Source organism: Nyctereutes procyonoides, unplaced genomic scaffold, assembly GCF_905146905.1.
Source record: "Nyctereutes procyonoides isolate TBG_1078 unplaced genomic scaffold, NYPRO_anot_genome, whole genome shotgun sequence".
Taxonomy (NCBI): domain Eukaryota; kingdom Metazoa; phylum Chordata; class Mammalia; order Carnivora; family Canidae; genus Nyctereutes; species Nyctereutes procyonoides.
In genome coordinates this window covers 31,297,574-31,321,389 of record NW_026575049.1, presented here as the reverse complement: position 1 = coordinate 31,321,389, position 23,816 = coordinate 31,297,574, and the positions used below count along the sequence as shown (strand labels likewise).

Sequence of the window (23,816 nt, the reverse complement as noted above, 5' to 3'; positions counted from 1 at the left end):
TATTGGTAACAAGAACAGCAGCAACAACTGCAAGTTGACAGTGGCCCCTAGGACGTAACCCTCATGCGGCAGGAACCTACCAGCCTGTCCTGCTCACTGTGACAGCGCCAGCACCCAGGGCAGGGCCATGGCAGCTGTGCAATGTCATGGAATGAGGCATGTTGTAAGGCATCGTGCCAGGTGCTTTCCAAATACTATTTCGTTTAATTTTCCCAGGACCTGAAGAGGGAAGAAGTAGTATTATCCCCATTTGGCAAAAACAGTTAAGCACCTTTCTGAAGGTCAACTAAATGATGAGTAAGGAGTTTTTGGCATTGAAAGGCAGGTCTGAATGACTCCAGGGACAGCACTGTCACCATGCAGCACACTGCCTGGCACGTAACAGTACTCACTACATATTTTTTCAGATAAATGAGCCTAAGTATACAGCTTCTCATCTTATAAGAAAAAAAAAGCTGTGATGGTTATGTGAAGTTACCCGGCTATACTAAAGCTGGCAGTCTGCAATGGGAGGGGGTGGGGTGGCGGCCTGGCCCGGTAGGGGTCTGAACTTTGTGAGGGACAGATAATTCACCCCAGGTGAGTGCCTACTATCCCCTTGCGAGAGGTTATTACTAGCGCCTTTATTAATTGAGAAAACAGAGGATTGGAGAGACTAAGTAAGCTGCCCAAGGGACACGCGGGGAAGGTGTGCCAGAACCTGGATTCATGTGCAGGTCAGCCACGCCCTGCTGGATCGTTCCTGACATTTCTGAAACCCAGTGAAAGCCACACATCTACAAGTTTCTTCTTTGGAAGAAACCGGCAAAGGGGTAGGAGAGTTTTTAGTGAAACTCTGCCGCTGTGTCCACACGAATAACTGATTTCATTATTTTCCAATTGATCTGTTTGTTTTTGCTGTAATATTAGCTGGCTGCTAAGCAACCGCTGAGTGAGCTATGATGCTGAACTGTTTTTGAGAAAGCAGGTAGGTCCCCCCCCAAAGGGCGATATGATCGTTTGGGGGGGGTCCAGGGAGAGGGCTGCCCGTCAGCCTGCTCAGGTGTCCTGGGGTTTTGAGTGTGATCTGGCCCCTTCCAGAGGGAGCAGGCTGTCATAGAGGGCAGTCCACTTTCCTCCTCTGACATGAGTATTTAACCTCTCTGGGGCCTCAATCTGGCCACCTGTGATAACAGTTACTTCTCAGAGAAGTGTCAACCACAGAGGTAATTCTTACAAAGCAGCTGGCAGGGTTGTTGGCACATGTGAAGAGCTCAATAAATTATACCATCATTTGTAATATTAACATCTTGACAGAGTTTGGGTAGAGCATTTTGTTGGGTATCTATGCCAAAAAAGTCTCCAAGAGGGTCCATGGCTCTCATGGTGAACAGTACCCTTAATCTCATCCCCAACTCACGATATAATACTGGTCACGAAGCACAACCACTTTTAGTATTTGGATCAGAAACACGTGCATCCCACTCACTGAAAGAAAATTTTCCATAAGCCAATGGCAAGCCAATATGGTTACCTTCATAGGAAAGTAAGGGTGCATGCCTATTTGGGGCTTCAGACAGAATCATATTCCTTACCAGTTCTCAAAATTCTGGTGCCTAGGAATTATCTAGGTCAGAGGTCACAAACTAGTGGCACAGGATGGGAGTGGGAGGTTCTTTTCAGCCTGAAGACATATTTGGTCTGGGCTCAATAGTGTTTTTTTCAAAACTAGTTGTCAATATTAAAAATTAAAACACAGAAATCCAAGTTTCCAGCTCCTCTTAAAAAACCATGAGGATTGGGAGGCCTGGGTGGCTCAGGCAGTTAAGCATCTGACTCTTGGTTTTGGTTCAGGTCATGATCTCAGGGTGGTAGGACTGACCCCTGCCGTGGGCTCCACACTCAGAGGGGAGGCCGCTTGTTCTTGTTCCCCTCCCTTTGCTTCTCCCCCCTCCCCAACCCCCCCTTTCACATGCTCTCCCACCCTCTAAAATAAATCAATGAAATCTTTAAAAAACAAAAATGAGGACCTTAGCCCTGCTGCCTCCTCTCCCCAGAGCGATCATGCCATGGCAGAAGTAGAGAGAAGCCAGGAGCCTGAGATGGTAGCCACGGTCTCTCTAGAGAATCACACTCAGCATTCTTGGCTCCTTTGGGCCAAGGTTCTGGCCCCTGAGGGTGTCTGCATTTATGGCTCCTGATATAAACTCATTTCTTAATTTGACAATGAGGAAATGGGTTGGGAAAAAAAAACAGAATTTCTGGAAGTCACACAGTTCACCATGGCCCATAGGGTGGGCAGGAACAGGATTCCTGGGCCTCAGCAAGCATCCTGTCCACCCTAACGCTCAAAGTCAATGCCATGTAATCTCGCTCAATCCAGGACAGACACGGGCACAGCATATCAAGAGGTGGGCGGCATGAGAGACAGGCCAAACCAAGCAGGACTTCTGGGTGCAGGCTTTACAAAGGAAGAAGACTCAGGTGGTAGCACTGGGAAGTGATTCCCGTCTTCCCTTTCAAAGTCCAGACACTGTTGCAGGCAGTTACTGACTTCAGCTGTCAAATCTCACTGGCCCGTCTACCTGCTGCTTCTGATCCCTATTGCTTCTGATCCCTGCATCAGGTTCTTGGTGCCTCTTGCCTGGATTAACACAACAGTCTCCTCACTTATCCCCCTTCCTCTGGCCCTGCTGATTCTGATCCTTTGCAAAGCAACCAGAATGATCTTCCTGAAATGAACACTTAATCTGCCCATTCTCTCAGTGATCTTCCACTGTTCTCCTCCCTCATTGAGTCCACACTCAGAATATTTTATCAGAAATCCTGTGGGACCCACCGCAGCTTACATTTCTGGCCACATCATCTCTTGCTCTTCTCCCCATCAAGGCTCTAGCCACCCTGCCCCTCTGGAAAGTACAGCTCCTTCTGCTTGGAACTTGGCAATCTCCACTGGCGGACTCCAACACAGCCTTCGTTTGGATCTAACCTCTTCAGGATGTCCCTTCCTTCCACCTCCAGATGAGGTGAATTCCATTGGCAGGGGACACCCCCACCACAGAACGTAAAAACTGTGCATCTTTCATTAACTGTCATTCCTGTTGGTCTGTCTGCCCTGGGATAGGATGTCCTATCTCTGTGGTTCACAGATATGGGGTTACATAGTAGTAGGTGCCTTATAAAAGTTTACCCACTAAATGAACGAAAAATGAATGGATACTAAGGATGGAGCAGAAGAAGAATAAGGAAAGTCACAACGCCTTTTTACTCTATGACAGACAAGTTATGGATTCTCTAATCTCAGTTTCCATATGTGTACTTTACCAAGAAGACTGGACAATACAACTCAACACCCAAAAACCAAATAATCCAACTAAAAAAAGCAGGCACAAGACATGAACAGATATTTCTCCAAAGAAGACATCCAGCTGGCCAACAGACACATGACAATCTGCTCAGCGTCACTCATCATCAGGGAACTGCAAATTGAAACCACAGTGAGATACCACCTCACACCTGTCAGAATGGCTAAAATCAACAGGTGTTGGCGAGGATGTGGAGAAAGGGGAATCCTCTTGCTCTGTTGGTGGGAATGCAAATCCTCTTGCCCTGTTGGTGTAGCCACTGTGGAAAACAGGATGGGGACTCCTCAGAAAGTTAAAAATAGAGTGACTCTATGATCTAGCAATCACACTGCAGAGTATTTATCCCCAAAATACAAAAACACTAATCCAAAGGGATACATGCACCCCTACATTTATAGTAGCATTATTTGCAACAGCCAAACTATGGAAGCAGCCCAAGGGTCCGTCAAAAGTCAATGGATAAAGAAGTTGTGGTGTATGTACACAATGGAATATTATTCAGCCATAAAAGAGAATGAAATCTTGCCATTTGCAACAACACGGATGGAGCTAGAGAGTATAATGCTAAACAAAGTGAGTTAGTTGGTGAAAGACAAATACCATATAATTTCACTCATATATGAGATTTAAGAAACAAAACAGATGAACATGGGGGTGGGAGGAAGGAGAGGGAAAACAAGAAACAGACTCTTAATTGTAGAGAACAAGCTGGTTACCAGGAGGGAGGTGGGTGGCAGGAGTGGGGGGAGGGGTGGGGAAGGAGGGGGTGAACCAGGTGATGGGGATTCAGGAATGTATTTGCTGTGATGAGTGGAAGTGTTATATGTGTGGAAGTGTTGAATTGCTATATTGTACACCTGACTCTAATATTACACTACGTTAACTCTACTGGAATTTTTAAAAAAGGAAGACTGGACAAGATCGTTTCTTCTCATTCAGGGTAGGGTCTTGGACTTCTATAGGGCCTGTGAAGACAGCAACAGAGTTTTAGGAGCAATGAGCAATATTTTAAAATCCCTGAGGGGAACCACGCAGCTCCCCGTAACAAGGTGGCAAAGGCCACCCAAGCCTCAGGTGACTCTGCGTTAAGAACATGTTAATTAGTAGGCGACACTGGTTATCTCCTCTTGAGTAAGGTCTTGATTAGAGATTAAGAGCATCTTTGATCAATAAAACATAGGACTAGAACATAGAAACAATCTGTTCGTCTGTGATGTTTTTTTGAAACATGAGGCCCATGAGGTAAAATAATAAGATAGTGCTTGGAGGCGGGGAGCAGACCACAGATTGTTAAGAGGGGGCCAGTTCACCCCGAACTCCCAGGAATGAAGGCCCCTGAGGCGCTCCTGCAGAAGAGCCCCGCACGGGGAGGATGGGCCGCAGCCTGATCTTCAAGCTTCTCTTTTCTCGGTGGAGGGTGGCCCTCGCCCCCACCATCTGTTCTTTTTGGGGGACCCCCCCCTCCCTGGACTCCCAGAGCTGGTGCTCCTGCAGGCTGTGTGTGTTTGGAGGCCTCAGAAGCTCCCGGAATCGGGCTCTGAAGGGAGGTCTGGCCACACGGGGGCGCCCTCACCCCACACTGGGGCTCGGCGGCCCGGCAGGAGCTGAGGGCGCTCGGCTGGCTCCCGGAGCCCAGGGCCCGCATCACCCGGGGAGTCACAGCCCATGCTCCTTGGGAAGCCCACCTCCCGCCGCCCTGACCCGCGGTCATGCTGACACAGAGGGAGGCCAGGCCGCAAGGGCCCTCCTGCTCGCAGGGGAGGGAGGGGCTGAAGTTCCGAGGTCCCAGGATAACCTGGAAAGAAGCGGGGCTCAGAAAAGCGGACGGAGGACACAGGCTGCCTTCCCTGGCTCTGGAGAGCAGGGCGGGGGCCTCACCCTGCACCTGCGCTCTGGCTTCCGGACTAGAGGTGTCCAGTCTTTTGGAGGAAGAGGCTCTTTTAAGAGGGAGAGCGCCAGAGACAGAGGAAGGCTGAGAGACAGACACACAGAGGGAAGGAGGGCAAGACAGCGGGAGAGACGGAGCCCTTCTCCTGCCCCGTTGGGGACGGTCAGTCACCCCAGAGCAGCCAGCCAAACAGGAAGCAGTGCGCGAGCCCACCGGGGTCTGCCAGGCGCTGCCCAAGCCCGGGAGCAAGCCACGTGGTCTGTGCTGCGCTGAGCCTCCCCGTTCCCACAGTGACACGGGGTGACCACGCCTGCCTTCTGGGCTTGGTGTGTAGATCCAGCAGGATAACAAATATGTGCAAACCACGTCTTCTGGTACCTGGTTCCGGGCAAGCACTCACCAGGTAGCAGACATAATTCACGCTGACAAAAGCCAGCGGCAAAGGATTAAAAAAAAAAAATTGATCATTTACGTCTTGACTTCCATCTTGTGACTTCAGTTTACCCACACGGGGACTTCAGGGCCATATGAATTCAGCAGTGCCTTTCAGTTCAGATTGGTTGTTATTCCATAGTAAATGCTACACTCCCCACACAGCCTTCTTGTCCCCCCCCCCCCCCGAGTCGAGGGCCTTCTCCAGCCACTGGATGCCTGCCCCTCCGCGTGGGCAGAGCTGGGAAGGGTCATTGCAGAGTCACAGAGGTAGCCGAGACAGCCATGCGGCATATAGCTCTGCAGGCAGGACTGGCTGCCCCCAGCCCTCACTTCCGAGGGTGTGTAACCTGGGGCTGACAGCTCACGATCTCAGCCCCACACATGCCCGTCCAGAAAATGATAATAATAGTAGCCGGCATAGGGACTGCAGTGGGTGGGGATGGACTCCTACTTGTCAGGCTCTTAGAACAGTGCCTGGCACTCAGCAAGCACTTCAATAAATGCTAGCCTTCACCATGACTTTGATTTGTTTTACAGAATAGGCAGTGATCTTTCCAGAATGGTTAGATGAAGGTCATCTGATCCAAAACTGGGGGAGGGATGACACGTTTTCATAGCAGCTACAGAAAGAGCATTAGACTGGGAGCAGAAGAGAGGCTTCTGAGACCACGTTCTGCCCCTACCATTTCAGTATGCAAAGTGGGGTTCCAGCCTGTTCAGGGAAATGAGGACACGATGGCCCAGCCAAAGCTGGCAGGAAGAGCTCTATCTCTGGGTGGACTTGGGCAGGGCCCGTCCTGGACTGGAGGACCATCCTTGGGAGCGTTCTAGTCCTGGCACTGCATGAGCCTACGTTCCCCCTCCCGGGCCTTACCTGAGGTACTCATAGAGCCCATACATGGGCAGGAAGTCAATGTCAGACAGGAACAGGTAGGGCGTGCCGACGTGCTTCATGGCCACGTTGCGCAGCAGGTTCACAGGGTAGAACTGGCCCTCCTTGTACACGATGTGGTAGGCCACGTTGTGGCGGCTCATGAGCACCTCGGATCCCTGTGCGTAGCGGAGGAACTGCTGTGCCTCGGCGTCCGACAGGTAGAGGGCCAGGCTGATGGGTCCCTCCCAGTGCTTGCAGATGGCCTCGAGCATCTGGAGCCTGGAAGAGACAGGTAAGGTGAGCCACGGGGACCCAGTCCATGCACCAGCCTCCTGGGGCAAGAGTCTACCTCCACAGATACCTGGTCAACCAGCTCCAAATTCATATCCCAGTTCTAACAGTAATCACTGCATGATGGGGGGGCAAATCCCCAAACCTCAGCTCCTTTATCTGGAAAAGGGGCATCCAAACACTTATCTTGCTGGTTCTTGCCTCTATCAGCTTCCAAATGAAGGTGGGATACTGACAGAATCACATCCCACTAGAAGCCTTCCCTTTTACTCCTCTTCTCACGGCGGGCGGGACAATGACACTAAATGATGTAAAGATCCCCTTCCAGCTCAGAAGTCCTATGCCTCTCCTCTCTCAGCAAAGATGAACAACAGCTGTACTGCTCTTCTAAAGCAGTGACCAGGCATAGAAGATTTAACCAAAGTGAGGCCGTAAGTTACAGGGAGCATTAAAGCATGAGTGATAATAACTGTGATCATTAGCTATGCACCAGACCCTTTCCAGAACTCCCCTAACGACCCTGCGCATGGCTGTCATTTCCCTCATTTCCCTGATGGAGAAACTGGGGATCCAGATGTCTGGTCAGCTTGGATTCTTGGACGTGGACCAGACCTGTACAGACGGGTACCGGGCCAGGGCCTTGGAGACAGTGAGAACAAACGAGAACACTGGGTATTTGGCAAGGGAACAGGAAAACACGTGAATGCTTGGGACAAAAGCGTGCCTGGCGTGATGCTGTCTTCATTTGTCAGAGTCCTTTACTGCCCCAGGGTCCCTGCCGATTTTGTGAGGCTACGAGACAGGCACCGTGCCAAGGATTATGGCAGGGGGAAGAAGAGCCCGGGGGGAGAGGGTGGGACAAAAGGTGCTTCTAATGGAGAAGATTCTACAAAAATGCTTGAAGAGAAATCTATGAAGATTTTTTTTTTCCTCCAAAGGCTTTGGAAGTGCCTGGCAGGTAGGATCTACGGTTCAGACACAGCAAAAGCCTATTTCAGTTTTTTACCCTGCCCAGCAAGAGGTACATAATCAGCAGTCTCCCGGTAGGAATGCCCACTTTCTCCGGACAATTACCAGGAAATAGATTCCATGCATTTCCCTGCTTCTAAACAAAAGAAAATGGGCACACCTATCTTCTATCAATGGCTTTCTCGATGGACTTTCAGAGTTTCCTCTTGGTAATTCTGTGAATTGCTATAGCCAGGAGTTGTTTCCTCTTTCGTGACGGAGGATTACGAGATTTGTGAGGGTAAAATGCCCTCCATTTCTCATACTTTATAACACTTAATAATCAGATTGACTGGAGCCAGTTTTCTGAGAGGCTCTGCATTCTCCACAATGCCTACTTTGCCTGAAATTTGTGTTTGGCTTCTGCCACAGGCCCGGCCCTCTGCTGGGCTCAGAGAATCGGGGGTTTTGAATGACCAACACCTCACTTCCACTGTCTATGGAGTGGAGGGGGCTGTGCATTTGGGGGGACACCCTTGTGGGAGGCATGCGTGTCTGGTGGAGGGAGAGAGGCCAGCCCCCACGGTGGAGAGCCCACTGCCTGGGATTTTAACTCTGTGTCCGAGTTTTCTGAGCAGGGAGCAAGCTCTGCCAAGGGTTTAAGCATCAGAACAGAGACGCATTTAGAAATACTCCAGGTTCTCAGGTGCTGCCACAGCAAACATCACAGCCGTGTGGGCTTTACTGGAAGTGGTGCCAGGTGTTCCGTGGAACCTCTGTGAACAAAGAGGGAGGACGACCCAGCCACGCCTGCCTGTCTGCCACCAGCCCCAAGCTTTCTGACCTCTCTTCCCTCAAAATCAAGCTTCCTGCCGGGACCCGAACAACAGCGCCAGGCCGAGGTTTACTGTAATGATGGTTAACACAGAAAATCTGACAGCGACACACAGAACATCGCTACCGTTTCTCTGCGGCATGGAGTGTGCCGGCCGCATTTCCACTGGGACTGCTTTCAACATTCACACCAACTCCCTTACGTTGAGATTCTCATCACTGTGTCACAGGTAGAGAGGCCCAAGGAGGTGAAGTGACTTCCTCCAAGGCACGGAGCTACAAAGGTGGGGAGCTGGACTGACACCCCGGTCTGTTGGAACCCAGTGCCCAGAACCAGACCAATGTTCCACACAGACTGCTCGCAGGCTGGGACTAATGTCCCCAAGGATCTTCTCTTGGCTGCCCGTGTCCCCAAACATGAATGTGTTCTCCCCTTGGGCTTGGCTTCTGTGCATTCCCTCCCATTCCTCCTCCTCTTCAGTCTCCCGGGGGGTCTGCTTCAAAGACCCACTGCTCTCTTGAGCCTTCTCTTGGTTGTGTCTCCCCACACCTGTGCCCTAAACTCTTCTCCTGCGGCTCTTGTCTGCATTTCTGGGCTGAGTCGCTCTTTGGTCTTTTACTCTGGCAGATAAAGTACCTGGCACAGCAAGGATTGGAGACGACAGAGAGGGTCTCGAGAGACAAAGGTGAACCTAAGCTACCGAATTTTCAGTTTGGAAAGAATTGATTATGCCATCTTTATGAGAAAGCAGCTCAGCCTCAGAGGGAGCATGGCTTGCTGAAGAGCCCTCAGCGAGTGAATGGGAGAGCTGGTTAGCACTAGGACCCGTGGCCCCAACTCTCCATCTCATGCTCTTCTCCACTTCCCGGAAGGGCCACCATCACTTCACACTAGGAAGAGGAGGGCAGAGGCTCAGGAAAGGCCAAAGAGATGTCAGGAAGGTCTAGATAAGCCAGGGCTGCCCCAGGGAGCCTACTGAGACAGGAAGCCTCGTGTGCTCTGTCTGAGGACAAGGGAGCAGGCAGGGAAAGAGCTAAGTCTGAAACTTACAAGCCTGGGTTGGAAGGAATTCTAGAATGTCAGTTGGCCTCTGTTAGGATGGGGAACTCACTCCCTACAAGGCAGCTGATGAGAGCAGGGCAGATTGCATGGTATGGAGGTGCAACTGTGGGCTCTGGGGTTACGCAGAAGTGGGTCTGAACTCTGAGCTGTGTCAGCATTCCTGAGCAAGGGATGATGGTTCTTTGGGCTTCCATTTCTACATGTGCACAGTGCAGACAACAATGCCTCTGTAGATCACAAAATGGCAACAAATCATTCTTGTCTCTCAATCTATACCCTCTGGTGATACTCCTCATACTGATTCTGGGATGGCCATGTCACTTGCTTCAAACAGGACACAAGAAGTGTTAAGCAGTGCTTATTTGCTGGGGCTTGACCCTAGGTGCTCAAGGAACTTTGTGACTACTGCCATGGGGCAAGCCTACTTACCATGAGATATGCAGCAGGTACTCAATATATGGCAGCTCTAATTTCTTCCTTAGGTTCTATTTCTGCCTCTCAAACATGCACCCACCTAACAGATATTTATTTAATATATACGAGGTATGGATTATGTGTTGGACCCTAGGATGAACAAGAAAGACAGGGTTCCTGCACTTCTGGAGCTTCCTTCTTCTGGAGGGAGAAGACACAGAACAAACCGAGAAAATTCAGAGGGAGCAAAGGGCTGAAGAGGCAAGGAGAACAGGAAATAGGATGGAGTAACCCTGAGGGCTGGCCAGGGAAGGTCTACTGGGGCCATGAATTTGAGACTTGGATCAGGAGAGGGACCCAGCCTTGAAGAAGTGTGGGCAAGAAGCTTTCCAAGGAGAGGGAGCAGGCCTTGGGGTAACCGAGTGTAGTATGTTGAAGCAAGAAGAGAGGGAAGATGGGTGAGTGAGGGGGGCAGAGGGAAAGAATATGTTGAGGAGTTGGAGGGGCCAGGTCCTATGGGGCAGGGAAGGCCAGAGCACGCAGCTGTACTACTATTCTAAATACAGGAGGAAATTATTGGGGAGTTTTAAAGACATTGACCTGATATACAGATGGTCCCCAGCTTATGATGGGTTGACTTAACAATTTTTCAACTTTACGATGGTGCGAAAGTGATATGCATTGAGAAACTGTGCTTTTGAGTTTTTAATTTGCATTCTCCCCTAGGCTATCAATATGCAGTAGGATGTTCTCTTCTGGTGCTGGGCAGCAGCCGCCATGGCTACCGGTCAGCCCCTCGATCACAAGGGTTGACAACTGATACACTTGACAATCATTCTGCACTCAGCCAGCTACTCTGTTTCTCACTTCCCATACAGTATTCCACAAATTGCATGTGATAGCCAACACTTTGTTATAAAACAGGCTTTGTGTTAAGACGAATTTATCCAGCTGCAGGCCAATGTAAGTGTTCTGAGCACGTTCAAGGTTGGCGAGGCTAAGCTAGGATGCTTGGTAGGTGGTTAGGTGTATTAAATGCATTTTCAATTTATAATATTTTCAGCTTATGATGGGTTTATTGGTCTATAACCCCATCCACCATAAGTTTAAGGAAGATCTATTTTTTAGAAGATCACTCTGGCTGTTACATGGGGAAGGAGTTACTGATCACTCTCTAGAGCGGTGCTTTTCTAACTTAAGCATGCTCAAGATCACTTGGGTGGTTTACTATGACACAGATTCCTGGGTTCCCCTCTAGAGGTTCCCGTTCACTAGGTCTGGGTGGGACCAAGAATTTGTATCACTAACAAGCTCCTGGGTGATCTGAAGCATGGCCGCCTTTACCTCAGCTAACATTTTCTTTCCTCCACTCACAGGAAATAGAGAAGACCACATGATTCCCTGGACCAGTACTTAGTACCTCAATGACTTTGTCAAAGGGAATATGAAAGAGCAAGCGACTCCTGGCCAGGTGGCAAGGATGCTGTGGCCAGGATCCCTCCCGGCCAGCCCCCTCTGTCCTATCCACCATCCTCATCTGCGGCTGGGATGGGAGGGCGGTCTCCTGCATGCTGGGAGTGGGGGAGACCTGCTGGTTGCACAGCTGTAGCAGGCGACGTTCATTCTTTCTGAACGGAATTCTAGAGGGAGCCAGGCATAGGAGCCTGTGCGCCGGCTCCCCTAATTCACTGTGGCATTCACGTAGGGCCTACTTCTGACTCAAAGGTTTACAAACACACCCGAAATGTTTCTTCAATTAAAAATCAATCCAACAGGCACCAATCAGCCTGCTGCATCATAATTGGATGTGTAGGATGGAGCGAAAGGAGGGATTCCTACCATCTCCATCAGCTTGTGGTACTGCTCTATATTTTTTTATTATGTCCTGCTAAGCAGCTTTCGTTAGGGTGTGGAACTCCTTGGGCTCTCTGGGGTATTGTCAGGATGGCAATACTTGTCACAATGTGTTAAGGGGGACTGTGTGCCTGCCATCCTGAGGGATGGGTGTGCTTTGAAGGGAAGGCTTCTGTGGTTAGTGTTTGTGGCAGATATGAGGGGGGCCTGGGTTTCCCTTTAAGAAGGTTGGGAGGGAAGGTCCTGCCAGTGTCTTGCAGCTCCAGCCAGGAGGATGCTTCTAGCTGGCACTAGAAGGAGGGGCTCTGTTTTGCTTGTATCCTTTTATTGATGGCAACTGTATACAGAAGGATGGACTTGGAGTGTTAATAATTTAAAAACTTTTCTTTCTAATTGTCTATAAATTCCAGATTGTGAATTCTATAGCTAGCATGGGGGAAAAAAAACACTAAGGGAAGGGAAACTAATATTCAATGTAGACCTACTACCTACTGGTCACTTAAGAGCTTCTTATTTTATAAAATCTAGACATCGATCTGTGACCTTGACAGTATCATTGCCACTTCACAGATAAGATGAAGCTCAAAAAGCCTAAGAATCTTGTCCAAATTCAAATAGCTAGTAAGTGGTTCAACTGGACTTTGAACTCACATATTTCTCTTTTTGTTTTCCTATATCACTTTATCGCTCCTTAAAAAAATATTTTATTTTAGAAGATTTTATTTATGTATCTGACAGAGAGAGCACAAGTAGGCAGAGTGGTAGGCAGAGGTGGCTCCTGGCCGAGCAGAGAGCTTGATGTGGGGCTCGATCCCAGGACCCTGGAATCGTAACCTGCGCCAAAGGCAGATGTTTAACCAACTGAGCCACCCAGGCACCCCTCACTTTACTTCTAAATACCTACCATGTGCAGATGCAGTGGTCAAAGTTCTCAGATCTGTACATATTTATTGAATGCAAATATATGCCAAGGGCCTTCATAGGCAGTCTTTTCATTTAATCTTAGGACTCTACGAGGCAAATATTTTTAACTCTGTAGAAGGAGAAAGATAAGCAAGGGTGTCAGGACTTGCCCAAGATCACCAGCTGAGTAGTAAAGAAGTCAGTGGGATTTGAACCCAGAGTTCTTTGTCTGTAAGTCTAGTGTCCACAAATATTAAGATTTTGGCCAATGATGCTATCAATGATAGGGAGCCTCTGATTGACTGTATGTCGGGGCTAAGTCCTGGCTGTGTATGATCTCATCTGATCATTACACCAACCTTAGCTGGGAGCTACTGTCATTGTCATTTCCAGGTTATAGATGAGGAAACCGAGGCCTGGAGAGGTGACTTGTCCAAAGGTCAAGGTCAAGAAGTGGCAGAGCCACAAAGACCCTACAGTGTCTGACTCCAGGGACCAAATTATTCAAGGTCAGGCTACTTTATTCTGATTAGAAAATATGTCAGATTTGTCTCTTCTATTTTCTCCTGAGTTTGGAGGTACTCACTGGCTACTAATCTAGATTCACCATATTTTATTGATAAAAGGAATGTATTAATAGGAGGCATGAATGGGACCAAGGAAAACCAGGGATGCTCTGAGACGTGAGAACCTGGAATTATCTGGAACTCACTCACCTGGGCAGATTACAGGACGTGAGCTTCATCTGAGGGGACTGAGGTGCATCTGTGTTGCCCAGAGAACAGACGACTCATCTAAACCATCATTCAGCATGAAACTCAAGGATTAGATTTTATTTTCATTTGGAATGGCATACAGGAGAAGGGAGAAGCAATGGGAAGAGAGGTCTGTCATGGCCAGCTCACTCAAGTGCTGCTTGGTGGGAGAGTGTGTGCACCCACACTGAAGGCTGGGTGAGAATCCAGATAGCGAAGTTTGGGGTGACCCTGGGGCTCTGGTCTATAGGTCAGTCCCTTATGGAGCCTCACTGGGAGCCAGGTAGGTTTGAGCCGGCAGGGGGCCACCTGCCTTGGTTTCTCCAACACCCTCTGTCATCCTATCTACTCTCCACTTTCTCACCTATGCCGTAAGCTCCAACCACACTAGAGCCTGTGTTCTCAGTGGGCCTGGTGGCCTCTTTGTTCCCTATTTTGCCTGCTCCACCTTGGGGACCCACCTTCTCTCCCCGTGTGCTTTCCACCTCCCATCTACTCAGCCTCCAACTCAAGCAGGCAACCTCTTCTCGGACACACTGCCTGTCTCTTTCTTTGTCCACCCCCTAGCCGGGCTAGGGGCTCCCAGCACAGCATCTCTCTACAGGAAGAATCTGTTGCCTGTCTGTGGCAGGCTGAATTCTAAGGTGGCCTCCACAACCCCTGCCCCATGGCATACAATCCTGTATAACCCCCTCCCTTGAGTGTGAGTCGAACCCAGGAATGGGATGGAACACTGCTTCCATATGACAGACTGCAGAGAGTCCCCTGCTGGGTTTGAAGAAGTAAGCTGCTATGCTGTCAGAGTACCACAAAGCTAAGACCTAAGAGTGGCCTCTTGCTGCTCAGAATGACCCCAGCCAGAGCCAGCAAGGAAATGGGGACCTCAGTCTTAGAATTGAGAATGAGCTTAGAAGTGGACCCTGACTCCCATGAGGTCACAGCCCCAGGTAACACCTAGACTGTAGTCCTGAGAGCAGAGCAGGGGACCCTGCTAGCACCCATCCAGACTCCTGATCCCCCAAACTGAAAGATACTCAATGCTATTCAAGCTGCTACGTCTGTGGCAATTCATTCTACAACAGTAGGTAACTAATACCCTGAGACGTGAGTACGCTTTATACTCCTTGAAGGCAAAAACTGGGTCTTTTCATAAATATCCTCCACTTCACAAGAGCCTGGCACACCACAGCAATAGATATTTATACAATACCTACTAAGCGGTCTCATGAATGTTGCAGATTAGGAATCTGAGGCCACGGAAAGGGGAAGACCCTGTTTGAGGTCACAATACAGGTCAGGACGGAGCTGGTGCAAGAAGCTCTGGGCTTTTCCCTCTCATCCCAGCTTGTCTTTCCCTGCTACCTGCTATGCTCGGCAAGTTCACCATGTTCCTGCAGAGGAGTTCTGAGGCCTATGAACCTCCAGGAAACCACCCGCCGATGGAGCCACTGAATCCCACAAGTGAGCATTTGCCAATACACAGTGGGATGCTTAAAAGCGATGAGTCTTCTTCTGTAAGCCATGCTCTACATGGCCCATCCCCAGATGTTCCTGGAGGCAAGGTTCCACTCACTCCTTGCAACCCCTACACTACTTCCTACCATATGTGAACCTCTCTGTGGCTGAGCACTTGCTCCTTCATTGGTTTGCTCATTCTTCAGTCACTCCCCACTAATAACCAGCGGTATTTACTGAACACTTAACAAGCGTGCCAGGTACTATTCTCGGCACCTAACAGCCATTAACTCATTGAATCCTAGAAACGGTCCCATGGAATCACGTCCACAGGCTGCATGGGCATCTCTGAGGTGACTCAGAGAAAATGAGCCAATCAAACTCCCTAATTGTGGGAGCTGAGGGGGAAACGATATGAAGGAAACTGGAGGTAGGGAGCCACTGTGGGCTATGTGTAAATGGAAGAGAAAGCTGGTCAGGGAGGGAGGGAGACACACAGGACACCCAGGTATAGAAGGGTACAGCCTTGAGTGAATGACCTTGGGCTCTGAATCTATGCAGCCCCTGGAAGCCAGAGAGATGCTTTCCAAAACATAAATTGGATCATATAACTTTGTGTAAATATCTTCGATAACTTCTCACCACACTGAGAATAAAATCCAAATGTTTTGGTGACTTTGTTCTATAATCTTAATCTCATGCCACTTTCCTGCTATCCTTTAGCCACTGATCTTCTATCATGTTTTTGAATGTGAACCCCCTTTCTTTTTTTTTTTTTTAAGATTTTATTTATTTATTCATGATAGTCACACACACACACACACAGAGAGGCAGAGACACAGGCAGAGGGAGAAGCAGGCTCCATGCAGGGAGCCCAACGTGGGATTCGATCCCGGATCTCCAGGATCATGCCCTGGGCCAAAGGCAGGCACCAAACCGCTGCGCCACCTAGGGATCCCTGAACCCCCTTTCTACTACAGGGCCTTTGTACTTTTTATTTTATCCACCTGGATTTTTTTCTTCTTCTTCTCAGCAACTCACATTCCTGACTCCTTTTCTCATCCTTTAGGTCTTTGCAGAAATGGCCCCTCCTTAGATTTCCCCTGACCACATTACCTAAAAAAGGTCCTTCTCTTGACATTGTTATTATCAGTTTCAGTTCCAAGCACTTATCACAATTATAATCATTTTATACATAATCATTTTACTTAACTATTTTCTTGCTGTTCATACCACCATACTCATGCTCTTAACCCTGGCATGCATAAAACAATCCAAAGTGTCCAACCACACAAATATTCTTACTTTACTAGTTTGCAATGGAGTTCAAAGGTGAATTTGTTTTAAGAACTCCCCAGGTGATTCAATTTGTCCCCAGCCAAAGCTGAGAATCAGTGCACTGGAGTGTAAGCCATGTAAGGGCAGGGATCATGTCAGTACTTCTGATAAAGGCTTGATGAATGTTTGTTTCATCGATATACTAAGAAAAGAAATAGCAATTACTTTCTAGCAGTGACAGTGGTTTCCAGATTATGTATTTGCCTATACTATACCCCTTTTCCTTGAAGTAATTTGCATAGAGCTCTATTTTTAAGAATCAATTCTTCTGTTTTCAAAACCACTACCCTCACCAGAAGACAAGAGCCCCTAGTTTTCAGGGCTAGAGAGGAAGAGGAGTGTGAACCAAGCCTACGCCTGTAAGGTAATTTCTCCTTTTTCCCTTTGACCCAGTATAGAGCTGCAGGGTAGTGATTGTGGGAAGGGCAGGACCCGTCTGCCTACCTGTCCATGGAGAGCTGAGCAACCAGGGTGACATCCGTGTTGTCCGAAGCGGGCTCATACTCATAGTGCAAGAAGTAAAGGTGGGTTCGGTGGACGGTGAACCGCTCTCGCCGGAACTCGTAACACAGGTCATCCTCATCAAGTTCAGAGAGCTGCTTCTGGAGCTGAAAAGTAGGAGAAGTGGGGGTGGGGGGTATGGGACCAAGAAGGTAAGCTCCAGGGAGCTAGGAGCCTGCCTCTGGCTGAGTTGATTATTCACTGGATTTTGTTGAAGGGTCAAACATAGGAGGACAGGATCGCTGGTCTTAGTTTCCTCTGCTAGCTAGCTAGTTATTTATTTATTTAGCAATTTAATTTTAAAACAGCAATAATTAAGGGCAATTGTCCTTGCCATCTCGGAAAGAAGCACCGTCTAGGCTGAGAATGATGGTGTTCACCAATGACAAATGTATAAGCAACCAGAAACTCCTTAAAAACAAAAAAATGCTTTGATAGGTGACTTAGTACAATAATTTCAAATAACAGGGAAGAAGGTACCGAAATCCAAATGGAACAGTACCTTTGCATGAGTTTCTCTCTTGTCTAGAGCTACAGACTTCAATCTCTGTACCAGGTATTGAAAAGACCAACCCAAAGACAAAATTTAAAAATCTGTTCCTTTCATTTCAGCCAAGTTTAATCAGTCTTGGCATCCACTTTTCTTTCTTCTTTCTAACTCTTGGGAAGTCCCGCTCCCTTAATCTGCCTAGAGAAGTTCTTTACGTGGCTCTACTTGCCTTCCTACCCCAACCAATGTAACAGCTGGATGACCTGCCAACAGAGAAACAAGGACTTAGCTAGCATGTGACACCGGCATATGCAGATGCACAATATCCAGATCTGTCTGGATGTGCAAATCTGTCTGAGGATGTGCAGCTGCCCAATATACAACCATGTCATGCCAACCCCACCATGTCCCTCCCAGGCAGGGGTGATGCTTGTTTTATAGATGTTTGTTTTATAGATGAAGATTTGCATTGCTTGTTTTATAGATGAAGATTTGCAATGAAAAAGTAAAAGGACTTCAATAGGGACAGAAATGAGATCAGTGGATGTGTAGCGGCAGAGTGGATGGACTGAGAAAAAGCAGGAGAGAAGTCTTTTGTGGAATGGAAATGTTCTATGTCATGGTTACAGTGTTACATGTAACCCACTGTTACATGGGTGTATACATTTATGAGAAGTCAACAAACTATACACTTAGAATGGGCGGATTTAACATATGCAAACAATTTCAATTGAATTTACTAAAGGTCACATGGCTGGTTACAAGATTCTTTCTGTGACATCAGCCTAGTGTATCACATGATGGCAGATAGTTGAATGTAGTTTAGTTTGTGGGGCTAGAGCTACTAACCTGGCTGAATGTAACAGAGCATTTTTTCGAAGAAAAAGGTGTATGTATATATTTTAAATCTCCAAATCAATAGTGTAATAAAAAAGAATTATATTAACTCACTTCTTCATGACCCTGTCTCAGTTAAAACCATTGTCTTGATAGATTAAGCTATAGCTTTATTTCTCAAGACGTGTGCAATGGCAGAAGAGTGCATTAATCCCTTCAATTCTTCACCCCTTCCCACATCTCTACTCTTTGTCATGTGACTTGCTTTGGCTAATAAAACTGTAGGGAAGCAATGCTGCCCTAATACTGAGACTAGGCTTCAAGGAGAAAGTGTGTGTTTCTTGCGCCTCTACCACTACCCTGAGAGAATGCCTGGGCTGGCCTGCTAGAGGATGAGACACACCTGGAGCAGGGCAGGAGCTCCACAATTGCCTCAGTTGTGGGAGCAAGGCCAGCCAAGCTCAGCTTCCTGTATTCCACGGAGGTTTTACAAGTTTAGAGCAACAGATAACCCATATGATGTCACTGGGATTTTGTGCAGGGAGCTTTTTCATTATGTGACCTGTCCAATATATCCTCAGATAGTTAGCATCCTGGGCCCCAGCCCACTAAATGCTTGTAGAGTTCTCCACACAGCCTATACAACTCCAAATGCACCCCCCCTCCCATATTTCCAAATGCTGCTTGGAGGATCAGTTGAGATCCAGTGATCTATGAGATATTCTCACCCACCTTTAAAATTTTTAACTGTTAACAAGGATGCAGTCGGGGAGTCTCTTCAATATTTCATGTTAAATTTGAAGTCCTGGCCTATTTGAAGATTCCTATTATGCCGACAGTGTGACCCATGTAAGGCCAGGAAACTGGAATTCTCATTCCATCTAATACTCTATGAGCCAAGGGGCCCCTTCTGACATGCAGGATTAAACCCAGAACCTTGCTGACAATCATATTCTTGCTCCCTGACCCATCGCTCCCCCGCCCCCACCCCCAGGTACTCTGTACTTGCACCAATGCCCTCTCTGCTCCCCAAACCTGCCTTTCTCTCCCTCTGAGACTTTGTATGTGTCCTACCCTCTCTACTGCCCTCCCTCCCCTCACCTGCTTTTCTCCACCAGGGGACCTTCTATTTACCTTTCAAAATTCAGCCTGGATGACACCTTGTCTGTCTGAGACCTTTGCTAGCCCTGCCAGGTAGGACTGGTCCACTTCTCTGTGCCCCGAGAGCCCTTGATTCATAACTCCGCTAAAGCACTTATCAGTTTGAACTGAAATTACTTAAGGGCAACTTTCCTGGTGACACGGTGACACTGTACCATTGCCCCTAGCACCGTGCCCACTGCATGACAGATGCTTAATATTCATGTGCTGCACGCATGCAGAATATTTGCTGCATGAAGACCATAATCATTAGAAGGCCTGTCCTTCTGACTTTCTTTTTGTATCCTCTAATAGTATGCATAGAAGGTGATCATTCTTAAGCCCATTATTTGTTCCTATATTTGCAGTTCAAGGGTCTGTGATGGCTGAAACTGTGTTAGACAGCAAACAAGCATGCATCAGGCTCTGTGCAAGGTGCTGGGTAGGTGTGATCTCCTTCCTTGGAGCCCCCCCGGGAGGCATGTGCAGCCTCATTTGACAGCTGAAAAGCAATGTCGAGATCTTGAGGTCACTCAGGGAGGTTGAACCTGGGTCTGTATTCTTCTACTACCGAGCTGCCTCTCCAGGAAAGATGCTCATTCAGCCTTGGGTCAAGAAGCACACATGGCACCGTGGCTGAATGACGACTGGTTCTATCCCACTCCTGTCTGCACAGTCTTTGGTGAGTGGGTGAGTTGCTTAGCCCTTCTGGGCCCCGACTTCTTCAAGTGTAAAAATGGGGATGATAATAGGAACTACCCCAGGGGATTGTAGGAGGATTCCAAGAGATCCCACATATGCAGAGTACAGTGTTTAGAGTAAAGACATAGCAGACATCGTCTGTTACATGGTTGTTATCAGAGTTAGGAAATGGAGATGCCTGGGTGGATACTTTCCATCCTCAACCACCACCTGGAGGAGACAGTAGGGCAATGGCAGTGAAGGCTGGAGCTCGCTGAGCCTGGATAGCACTTCTGTCTCATGAGTGTCAGAGACAGTCCCCACATCTTCCTTGAGGAACCCAAATATACCAAGAAACCACAATGTTGCCCCTCAACTGGAAACCACAAATTCATATCCTCCTTCTCTCTCAACTACACTGCAAAAGGGCACATGCAATTATTCCCTTTTAGAGAATAAACATCTGCAAAGCTCTCTGCAAAAACAGGGTTGTTTCCGGGAGTGGGGGTTGGAGGGTGCAGTTTGATCTATGTGGTGTTTTTAATGTGTTGATAGGAGTGCATGGCTTCTGGTACAGTGAAGACAGAGAGGGAACATGTGAGGGTGGGTGTGGCCAGGCATGTGATAATGGAGAGAAGGGTTTTTCTTGATGAGCTTTCAAAAGAGAAGTTATCCTCAACCTGTGAGAAAGGAAGTTAGTGGCCAGAGCATGAGAAATGCATGTATGTATAGGGATTTCTCTCTATATACGCAAGCATACTCTTGAGTTAGGGCGAAACAACATTCCAAGATAGACAGCTCCAGGAGCCATTTTCTGAAAAACACCCATATATAGTGGGATCCTCAAGGCAGGAGCTGTATCCCATTCATTTCTGAATTTCCTATACCTAGAACATCTAGAGCACCCTGTGTGCTCAACAAGCCTCTACTGGATATACTCCCAGCCATGTACTCATGTTAAAAAAAAGGAACAATAACCAATAGAAGTGCACCCAGAATCACCAAAGCATGGCCTGACCTGGTCAGGTGGGTCTACCAGCAGTCCTGGGGGGATAAGTAGGCTCTATGAACTTCATGGTACCACTAATATGATTCAGTTGCATCCACACCCTAGGTCACCTGTGGCCATCACAGTACCTAAGGAGAAGGGTCTAGGGAATACCCTTGTCTACCAACCGCACTGGGTATTGTGGCAAGCACATCAAATATGATGTCCAACATATGATGTCGGAATCTATGGGACTCTGGACCAACCAGATGCCTTCCCGGCGATTAATGTTATATTCCTCATCAACATGATGAGATTCAGTGCTAAATGCTTTCAGGCGGATTGCTTTATTAATTTCATCCTTCGGCACACACCTCTGTTTTACAAAGGAGGAAACTGAGTCTCAGAGAGTTTCAGTCATCTGCTAGTTGCACAGCTCAGGAGAATCAGCTCCAGACTGAGAATACAGTCTTGGGACCTCACATAAGGGACACCTTGGCAGTGCAGTGACTCCTCTCCCCAGGGATAGATGCAAGGATCAAAGAGACGGTGGAAGACACAATGCTCCATGAAAAAGCAGGCCATAAAAATGCATATGCAGTATGATCCCAATACAGCAAAAAGACAAACAAACAAAAAGCCACACAGAAAATAGAGCAAAGGGAACACATTACAGTGTTAACAAAGCTCTTCTCTGCCTGGTGAATTCATGGATGAATCTTATTGGCTTCTTTATACTTTTCTGTACTTAACGAATTCCCTGCAATTTTCTCAAAGGAGTTAATGCGTGTTAAACTGCTTTGTAAACTGTAAAGTGCTACACAAAACCTAAGTCATGTGATTGTGATTGCATTATGTACCTTTTCAAATTCTAATCTAGGACTTCTTACTGCTGACTGCATGGCTGATGTTATCTCAAGGGGAAGGTTGGAGCAGCTTAAAAACTATACCTCTTTTCCACCCAAACTATGGGTGATTTCTCCAGGGAGATGCTGAGCTGGAGGGAGGGATTTCATTAACAGGGTCTGAACGCTACCACACTCCATACTCTGGCCAGGGGGGAGTAGGAGGCTTCCTGACAAGCAAGTCACAGAAACAAAAGACAGATTTCTCCTGAGATAAAATGCATTTGCTAAATTGCTTCTTTGGGCGGCCAGCTGAGGCACAGGGAGATTTGGACTCAAGGGAAAATGGCCCTTTAAGCAGTTTGCATTTATTTCTTCCCATCCTTAAGGACAGTGGCCTGGATTGACCTCTGAGCTGTCAGAGATGATGGCTGGTCATGCCTGAGGATTCAGAGGGGTTGGGAGTGCGTCCATGGCTCCAGGCTAATGGACCTCTGTTCAAAAACAGGAAAAGCTACAGAGAGAGGTTATGGGGATAACCGGAAACTCAGACCTGATTCCTCTGACACTCATTTTCAATGTGACCTTGAGCAAGTCATTTCTCCGATTTGTAAGACAGAGTTTGGGTTTCATAAAAGTGGATCTCAAGGATCAAGCGCTCAATAGGGTCAGGCAATGTGCGGGGAGCTTTGCAGGCACTTTCTCATTTAATACTCACACTGACTCCACGGCTTAGGGACAACTACTGTCCACCTTGTTTACAGAGGAAAGCATTCATCATCTCAAAGGTTTAGCCACTTGTTCAAGGTCACACAGTGAGAGTTGGGATATCACCTCCAGGCGTATTTTCCCCACGTTCTTGTGCGTAATCAAGTCACTACAATGCCTTGTTAGTCAATCTCTGGGGCTCTTTCCAGTTCTAATGCTAGATGGTTCTATGACTACAGGGACTATGTTGAACGCATGCACTCCCTGGGGTGGCGGAGACCTTCTGTATGCACCAAGATCCATGTTCTCTTCTCTTCCTGAGTGCACAGCCAGGCTGCCTTCCCAGCTTTCCTTCTGGTAAGGTAACTGGCCAAGTCTGGTCAGTGGAATATGGGCAGGTTCTGGCTACTATGGTTACCACTTTCAAGGCTCTGACTTGTGCACTCTCCTCTCTGTTGGCCAGAGCAAGGGCATCCAGGAGAGGACTCCAAGGCTCTGTGGAGGGCAGAGCCACAAGTTGGAAGGAGTTTGGCCCCCTGAATCTGGAGAAAAGCCACCTGCCAATCACAAACATCCATTTGGGCTGATGTGAGAAATACACTTCTAGCATGCTGAGCCCATTTCACCATTGCTTGTGATACTTTAACACACCTGGTTGCCTCTTTTAGCCAGTGAGTGATGAAGACTGAGTACAACGGACCAAGTAAAGAGTCTACTTCTTATGACACTGCTCTTTCTGATGCCTTGGCAGCATGGGTGGAAGATTCTTGTGGGTAAAGTAACTCAAACAGGTAGGGAAAGATTACTAGCTCATGGGTGTATTAATCAACAAAGCTCTGGAAGCTCAAAACATTTACTAAGGAAAGCCAACAATGGGCCACTTTCCTTCTTTGACGGGAGGGGAAAGGCATGGGTTTAGGGCTATTTAGAGAAGGTTCAGAGAGAATCTTTCTAGCACTCAGGCTCTAAGGAAATAATGAGGAAAAGGCCTAGTGTCCTCCCTCCTGGGTACCAGTATTAATTTGTAAACAGCATACAATAGGCCCTCACTGTATGCCAAGCCCTGTGCTAGGAATGGGGAATGAACCCCAGTTTCTATGTTTAAATTGTTCACACAGTCTGGGTGGGGAAATAAAGAAGTGACTTAGTAGGGGCACCTGGGATCAATTCACATCAGGCTCCCTTCTCAGCGGGGAAGTCTGCCTCTCCCCTCACTTATGCTCACTCGTG

The 23,816-nt window shown here is 47.9% G+C and overlaps 1 protein-coding gene across 4 annotated transcripts in view; it reads right to left on the bottom strand.

The window, feature by feature from the left end:
- The window catches only part of LARGE1 (LARGE xylosyl- and glucuronyltransferase 1), a 525,183-nt gene that overhangs the window by 22,249 nt on the left and 479,118 nt on the right, over positions 1–23,816 (bottom strand). For all 4 annotated transcript variants that reach the window (XM_055328305.1, XM_055328304.1, XM_055328306.1 and 1 more), the window contains exons 11-12: positions 16,841–17,004; positions 6,542–6,820 (exon numbers count right to left, since the gene is read on the bottom strand). In XM_055328305.1, the coding sequence (XP_055184280.1) occupies positions 6,542–6,820; positions 16,841–17,004 (443 nt within the window). The remainder of the gene's footprint in view (positions 1–6,541; positions 6,821–16,840; positions 17,005–23,816) is intronic.